The sequence below is a fragment of the Pyrus communis genome, chromosome 9, assembly GCF_963583255.1.
Source record: "Pyrus communis chromosome 9, drPyrComm1.1, whole genome shotgun sequence".
NCBI lineage: Eukaryota > Viridiplantae > Streptophyta > Magnoliopsida > Rosales > Rosaceae > Pyrus > Pyrus communis.
Genome location: NC_084811.1, coordinates 10,150,588 through 10,159,137, shown reverse-complemented (window position 1 = coordinate 10,159,137; position 8,550 = coordinate 10,150,588). Strand labels below are relative to the sequence as shown.

The following is an 8,550-nucleotide window of genomic DNA, read 5'->3' as shown; positions in this document are numbered from 1 at the left end:
GACACCCACGAGTTCACCGGAGATGGGTTTTGTTTTTCCCTGCACTGATCTCGTTTTAAAACCTTGACAACAGCATGATAACACTCAATACTCACATCTAAACATCAATCTAAAACGGATAGAGGGAAACCCGAGGCTTACCTAACTGGAAAAACAAGTAAATCTCGCCGAAGAGTTTCTGTGTTTTGCCGTCCTCGCAACGACGAGATAGAGAGAAAGGGACGACGAAATGATGATGATGATGATGTTGACACCGGAACGATGGTGTGGGTGTGGGTTACGTGGGTTCTCACGGGTTAAAGAAAGGGAGAGAGAGATGAGAGGGTTTCGAGAAAGAGAATAGAGTGTAGAGAAAGAGAGTTGAAAGTGAGAGAGAGAGAGAGAGAAAAGGGTCACGGGTGGGGAACAAAGAGAGAAACATGGGAAGTGTTGGGGAGCTGCCACATGGCAGTTTGATGGTAGAGAAAATACAACACTTTTAGATCCTGATTGGGTGAAAAGTTAAGGATTTAATTGATAATTCCATTAAATTTTTGGGAAAATCCCGGAATTATACATATAAATAAGGGTGGGGTGTAACAATATTGATGTCAGAAAACAATCACTTAAATCAAAACAAACTTTATCACTCACTTATTGTAAGTTTACAAATGTCATTAATTATAAGTAAAAAGAGCTACAAATATAACATTCACTAAATGATCAAAAGAATTTCAATCTTCAACAACCAAACATGAAAAAAAACTTCAAAACTCTAACTTTAAAGTTTCACTTGAATATATAGCATTATTATATAATAAAATTGAAAAATATCCCTTTTTTAGGATGTTACTATTGATACCCAAAGTATCTCATTGCACTCTAAATTTGTATATTTAGAATAAAAAAAAATTACTCTTTTAAGCAGTGCACAATGAGATTTCAAAGTGCTAACAAAAATAATTTTTAAATATAAAACATTATGACATTATGTTAGATGACAAAAATGTGGGGCCCTGTGCAACTGCACATTTCTCTCCCCCTCAACGCCCCCTCTGATCGTGCATTCATAAATCATTTTAAATATTTTTATTTAAGATTAAATACAAACAGTACCTGATAAAAACTGATCGCACGATATATGATGAACGAACATGATTTACGAATCCCCAAGATCCTCACCAAAATGATTGGAGAAGATCTTTTTGGCTGTTAGCGAGCTTGACTATAAATAGCTCTCTCTCTCTCTCTCTCTCTCTCTCTCTCTCTCTCTCCCATAATTTTCTAATTAATTCATTTCATTTTTTTTTTCTCTCTTTCTCACTTCGTGGAGGATTATTTAACAAAATTGGAAGGGGCAGACATATAGTTGAGTTTTAGTAGGCTAAGTGAAAAAATTGAGTTTTATGAGATTAAATGAGATCAATATTGAGTTTTAGAAGTGTTGTCGTAAATAAGTCTTTTATTTTTATGTGTTGGTAAAAATTATAAAAGTTGTTGCCAAGGCTCCCAAAGCATCATTGTGTTTCAAATCTATGGAAAAAAAAAATTGTATAAGAAGAGTAGGGCCATCCACAAAAGTTTAAGCGAGTGATACCTGTATTTGGGAATCAAGAAACTTGAATTTGATACGTATTACACTAGTGTGAGTTCAATATGTGGACTTCACATTCATGAGTTCAATATATTAATATCACTTTCTTTTTTTTTTCTTTTTTTTTGGCCCTAATGTGAAGGTCTAAGATGGTAATTTTTGAGTGCCATTAGCAATATTATTGAAATAATTCTCTTTACACTTCTATTAATTCTCCGATAAGAAAACTTGATATTAATAACATGATTGGATACCTTTAATTTTTTTGAAAAACGATATTTTCATGCTAAGAGGATGGGAGAGTGGGCTAAACTAGGGCTGGGCAAACGGGTCCTGGACCCGCGAGTCGGGGCGGGGTAGGGCGGGTACAAATTTAAGAGAAAATGGGCCCTCGACCCGAACTGTTTCAACCATTCATTATAGGGATATTAAATCTCCACCGTTGATTTCTAACACATAGGACTTGAATTCCAGAATCCTCCCAATTCTTCTCGTCTCGACCTCAATCTCGATCTTGAATTCCAAAATCCTCCCAACTCCTCTCATCTCGATCTCAACCTTGATTTTGATTTCTTCGTTTCAGCAACCATTTCCTTCGCACAAGTACTACCTGCCGTTGCAGCAATCACCCATATTCTCCTTCCCTTATCTTCTGCAACAATCACCATCACTATTGCAAACAAACCTAAACACACCGCTGCAAACCGTAGTGGAGATAAGCGTGCCATTTGACTGATCTCTTAGGCGCCATTAAAACAGTCATAATAGCTTGCCCATATGCATCCAGCTCCTGCATTCATGATCTATTCACTTCTGATGCCATCGCCCAGTTTGCCAATGCCCATGTAGCAAAAGGAACAGCAACATGTTGACAATTCAAATCATCCCAAAGGCCAGGAACAACAGTAGAAGATAGATTACTTTGTCCTAGAGAACTGGCATGCATATTTTGCAGGAGGTTGGAGCCTTTGGATGGGGTGATGTTGATGTGCTTTGATAATTGGAAATGAGAGTGGGATACTGAAAATTGATCGATTTCATCGCTCCAGTTCTCTGATTTGTCTCCGGCATCACCCTCTTCCTGTCTTGATTCAATTCGAACTCGAATCTGAAGTCAGTTGAGTGCAAATTCGACTGGGAATTTGGGTTCTGGTTCTTGGGATACTGAAAATTAGAAGAAAAAAAAAAAAAAAAAAAAACAGGGTACCCGTTGGACCCGTAGGAATCGGCCCGTTTTATACGGGCCAGGTTAGGTCCGGTTCTCAATTTTAATATAGTAAAATCCGCCCTGGCCCGGCCCGTTGTATTTTCAAGTGGGTCCAGTTCGATCCCTCCAATTTTGGGCCCGGCCCTACCCATGCCCACTCCTAGGCTAAACCTCAAAATGGACTAGTAATTATGTGGTTCAAATTCATCTTTAGTGAGAATTGAATCTAAGATCTCTAACGTACAAATGGAAGGATAAATAAGCGGCCATACATTGTATAAAACATGTGGGCCCAATTTAAGTAATGCGTGTACTATTTAGTACATAGTTGCACCAAACATCCAGGTTTGTGTTACTTATCTTATCTGATTCTTTGTACAGATTGCGAAACGAGACCTTAGTGGCTTAACTGTTTAATTTTTAATCATTAAAATATCACAATATAACATAATCTGACGAATCCAAGAAAAACTAACTGTTAAATTTTAGGAAACTTTAATGAAAAATTCTCGGTACTGTTCACTTTAGCGAAAAACCATATTTTTACATTAAAAAAAATCAATTATTATACTACTCACTTTACCCTTTATTTTGTACTTATCATTAAAACTTAAAATTTTCAAATATTTTTTTTATTAGTTAGAACGCCCCCAGACTTGAAATTTTCAGAAAATCCTAGACATTTCTCCTCACCAGAACAGTGGGCCAACTAGAAGCTTCCAGACATTTCGTTTCACCGACTCTTGTTGGCCGCACAATCCTCGGCTTCTCTTTCCCTATATAAACCCCTCTCCCCCTACTCTCTTCCCCACAAGTCACAATTGATTCAACAATTTCTCATCGATCCCAATTCTCTCTCAATTTTCCAAATCCCTAATTTCAAACTGCTTTCGAATTTCATCTCCCGTTTTCTGAAATCATGCAGATCTTCGTGAAAACCCTAACCGGCAAGACCATCACTCTCGAGGTCGAGAGCTCCGACACGATCGATAACGTCAAGGCTAAGATCCAGGATAAGGAAGGCATCCCTCCCGATCAGCAGCGGCTTATCTTCGCCGGAAAGCAGCTCGAGGATGGCCGGACCCTTGCCGATTACAATATCCAGAAGGAATCGACTCTCCATCTGGTCCTCCGTCTCCGTGGAGGTATGCAGATCTTCGTCAAAACCCTAACCGGGAAGACGATAACTTTGGAGGTCGAGAGCTCCGATACGATCGACAACGTCAAGGCCAAGATCCAAGATAAGGAGGGGATTCCTCCGGACCAGCAGAGGCTTATCTTCGCCGGCAAGCAATTGGAGGACGGTCGCACCCTAGCCGACTACAACATCCAGAAGGAGTCGACTTTGCACTTGGTTCTTCGATTGAGAGGCGGTATGCAGATCTTTGTCAAAACCCTGACCGGGAAGACAATTACTCTGGAGGTCGAAAGTTCTGATACGATCGATAACGTCAAGGCAAAGATCCAAGATAAGGAGGGAATCCCCCCAGATCAGCAGAGATTAATTTTTGCTGGTAAGCAATTGGAGGATGGTAGGACTCTTGGGGATTACAACATCCAAAAGGAGTCAACTTTGCACTTGGTTCTTCGATTGAGGGGTGGTATGCAGATATTTGTGAAGACTCTGACTGGAAAGACTATCACTCTGGAGGTGGAGAGCTCAGATACCATTGATAACGTGAAGGCGAAGATTCAAGACAAGGAGGGCATTCCTCCAGATCAGCAGAGGCTTATTTTTGCCGGGAAGCAGTTGGAGGATGGCAGGACCCTGGCGGATTACAACATCCAGAAGGAGTCGACCCTTCACCTTGTGCTCAGGCTTCGCGGTGGTATGCAGATATTTGTGAAGACACTGACGGGGAAGACGATCACTCTCGAGGTTGAGAGCTCTGACACTATTGACAATGTCAAAGCTAAGATTCAGGACAAGGAGGGGATCCCACCTGACCAGCAAAGGTTGATCTTCGCTGGGAAACAGCTAGAGGATGGTCGTACCCTTGCGGATTACAACATTCAGAAAGAGTCTACCCTCCATCTCGTTCTTCGTCTCCGTGGCGGTGATTTCTAGAAAGTTGGTTAGTTTCATTTTGTTTTGTTCTGATATGTTGGTTATGATGGTGGTGTAATTGTGCTGAGTGGCCAGTCTGCCACCGTGTTTTGTTCTTTGGGATGGTGAATGTGTTGTTCTATCGTTACTTTTAATCGTCAAAACTCAGTTTGGTATCAATGAATAATTTTTAGTTTTGTGAACACTATCTGTGTTGCTCTCTTTGCAATTGTTTTTTTGTTGAGTAATGACTTCATTTCTAACGATGTTGTTCTGCTGCTATAATTCAGTTAGCCTAATCCTGCTCATGAGGTTATTGGTTGTGCGTGAATTAAAAAGGGAATGGATTGGATTAAACAATGAATTTGTGTGCATCTGTTGTGGCTTAAGAAGTAGCAGCAAGCGATGGATAGTAATTGAAATACTCAAATTAGGTTTAGTGAATTCCATCTCGAAGGGATGTTCTGATCTGATCTGTATGGAGTAAAATTTCACTGCAATGCTTTAAGCTTTCGAATATGCAGATTGAAACATCCCTTATTGTGTGCTGAAATTTTATTTTGGGTTCATCAAGCTGGGGTTATTGTTGTTATGATTTGGCTCGTCATTTGTTAGTCTTATTTTGTTTAGGATTGTATTAGGAAAGCTAAAGGTTGCACATATTCTTGTCCTACAAGGATTTGGAAAGAATAAGTTTTCCTGTACAATTAGATTAGGAATTGTAAAAGCAGAGAGCAAGGAGCTGAAAAGCAAGCGGAAATCAGAGACAGCCTAGAGAGAAAAGAGGGATTAGCTCAAGGGTTTTATAAAATACGGCCAAAGAAGCCGTGAGAAATCACAACTGAATGTAGGCAAAAGATATGCCCAACTAGTACAAATCGTGTGTTTTTCTAGTTATTCTCTATTTGCTAAGTTTAGCTTATTGTCGTATATGTCAAGGAACAAGATCTAGAATGATGTCGAAGTAGTAACAATTGTTGAGTTATGTATTCTTAGTTTCTGCCTAACCTTCCCGCCCCAAAGAAGGCGGAATACTAGTTTGTTGGTTTTGTTGCTTCGATTTCTATCTTTTCTTTCAGATACTGTTCCAAGTAGAAGCTTATGGTGCATACCAATTTATCTTGAATATGCAAAAATTACAGAATTAAGTAGTAATGCTTTGAGCTAACATGCATCTTGTCAAGCCCCGATCTTATGTCCAGAATCGACACGTGACATCACCAATTATCTGCATATCTAATATACCCCGCCTCCGAGATATGTACAAAGCGCAACTCAAGATTCAGATTGCATAGAAATCTTTGTTTACTTTATGGCTGCATCTAACCTCATCGTTAGATTGCCTAAATACCTTAAAAAAGGATCAAGTCATTCATAGTTCACCGTTTCAATAAACTCCTATCACCACTGCGAGTCATTACTACATACATGTAAACATCGTAACTCTTATGAGATGGTATAGGCACATGGCTTCAGAACGTGAATCGTCAAATTGGTTTTGGTTTTAGTGTAGTAATGCATATAGATATGTATACTTATTAAGACACCTATTTTAACATTCAAACAAAGAAAGTGATGTATAAACATGAAGCACATGATCAAAATAGTAATCACACCGAATCGGATTTGTCAAACTATTGATATCTATATCAGCCCTAACCTTACCAACTAATATAATTTAAATACAATCACAATCAATTTTTATATGAATACCTCTTTCAAATTCTATATCAAAACATAGAGCCAATGGTTTGATAATAATTAGCTGGACTACTTGTAGCAAATAAAATAGCTTGTTTTCTTCAAAACCAATCCGATTGGATTGTAAAAATTGCGTGAGGAAGATATGCATGTACTTTGATACACATGTAGATAAAACCACCTGCATATATTTTCTCTTCGTAAGTAATTATGTATTCAGTATACAATCGTTTGGAAAACAACCAGCTTCCCGAAGTGGACTAGTCGAAATACTTTGCCAAGCGTAGTAATACAACAATATAGCTTTCTGCATAATACAAGTCTTCAGAAACAGGGCTAATAAACAAAACATCCGTTTCGGCTTTTATACCATTCTAGGGTTTAGGCATTTGCATATATATAATACCAGTTTTGCAAACAATAGCTAATCCACGGCAGATTAACCGAAAGAAATATTAATAATAATTAGCTAAACGGAAAGGATAAAGAGAGTTGAGAATATGAATCCACACTGCAGGTTGACATCCCAAGCGAGAAGGATACGAATATCTTCAACTCCCTTCTCTCTGCTTCTAATTAATATCTAATCCCTTCCTTCCATTTGTCCTTTCTTCTCTTTATTTTTGGGTCGACTAATGGGGAGAAACCAATAAGCTCATAAGGTTGCTCGTCAAGACTATTTGCACATCCTCTCCCAATTCTCTCTCTCTTCCCTGGTAGTGTTTTGGTGATCAGACTCGCAGGACTCGTTCCCCATGGGAAGTGAGTCCCCACACCCCCTTTTTTTTTTTTTTGTCTTCTCTCTTTCCTTCTTTCCTTTTTCTCGATCCTTCTCGACCTCTCATTTTCCTTCTTTCTTTATTATTTTATTCTAAAGCTATTATCTTTTACACTACTTTACATAAAATGATTTATACATGTTCCGTAAAATCTTTCTTCTAGTTTTAATTTTTGCTATGCTTATGATTAGTCGTTCATAATAACGAGTACTGTTAAAATATACTAATTAATACGTCACACATGTCCTGACTAGTAAGTCAATGAAAGTCGACACATACTCTTTAAGGGCATTTTGATCGTTTCATATTTAAAAAAATAAAATAAAATTATGGACGGCTTGTAACACCTCTGAATCAAGTGCTACCTTCCACTGGTTTGAACCGACTAATCTGATACTTCCATGATTTTTGAATTGTGAGTGTCTTTGCTCCCAACCTTGATATTTTCGATTACATTGTGCTATGCATATCTTTACTTTAGGAATCTTGAACTGTGAAGTAGCTAAGAGGCGATATAGTTTTGTTCTTAAGATAATAGTGTAAGAGCAACCACACAAGCTCTATAACAAACTAGCCAAGAACATAAGATTTAACCAACTAAATCACAATCATCACTCCAAATATATTCTGTATATGCAAATACTGAAGTAATATCTGCAACACATACCTGCAGACTGTTTGACGAAGTCTTTCCCATGTGTGTATGCCATTAGGTCATGAGTAAGTTCAACTCACATTCCCAAAGTCTCCTGGACAGTTGCAACCCGCTGGAATGCTCTCTCGGATTCCAAAGCCCGAGCTCTAAGCTTCAGATCACCTTGCTCCAATCTTTGTATAATTTCAGCAAGCTTTTCAACTCTGTCAGCCTGTCTAAATAAGTTAAAGAACACACGAGACTGCCTGTCCATTTATTTCTGAGATATGAAATTGATTTCAAAAAGTTGTTGTGTTTCTAAGTTAAACACAGACATGTTCATGGATGAAGAAGCCATGGACGAATCTACACACTGTTGAATAAGAAGAGTATCCAAGATAACTCTAATGATCCCAAGAAGAAGAAAATAGAGCACACTCTTAAAGAAAGCTCACAAAACAAACTAATTAGCAAAGCTTTTCTTATTTAGCTCTAGGCTTTGTTTCTCCTTGGATGATTTACAATGCTTGAGGACTTGGGTATTTATAGCAAACCAAATGAAAGCTACACCACACACTTACTTCACCTACAACATCCACCTACTTCACC

General features: G+C 38.3%; 1 protein-coding gene across 1 annotated transcript; it reads left to right on the top strand.

Annotated features, from left to right (window-relative positions):
* Window positions 1-3,580: 3,580 nt before the first annotated feature.
* Window positions 3,581-5,032, top strand: LOC137744648 (polyubiquitin 4-like). Its single transcript, XM_068484419.1, has one exon. It carries the CDS (start codon window positions 3,700-3,702, stop codon window positions 4,846-4,848), a length of 1,149 nt encoding a protein of 382 aa, XP_068340520.1. The 5' UTR covers window positions 3,581-3,699; the 3' UTR covers window positions 4,849-5,032.
* The last annotated feature ends 3,518 nt before the right edge of the window (window positions 5,033-8,550 follow it).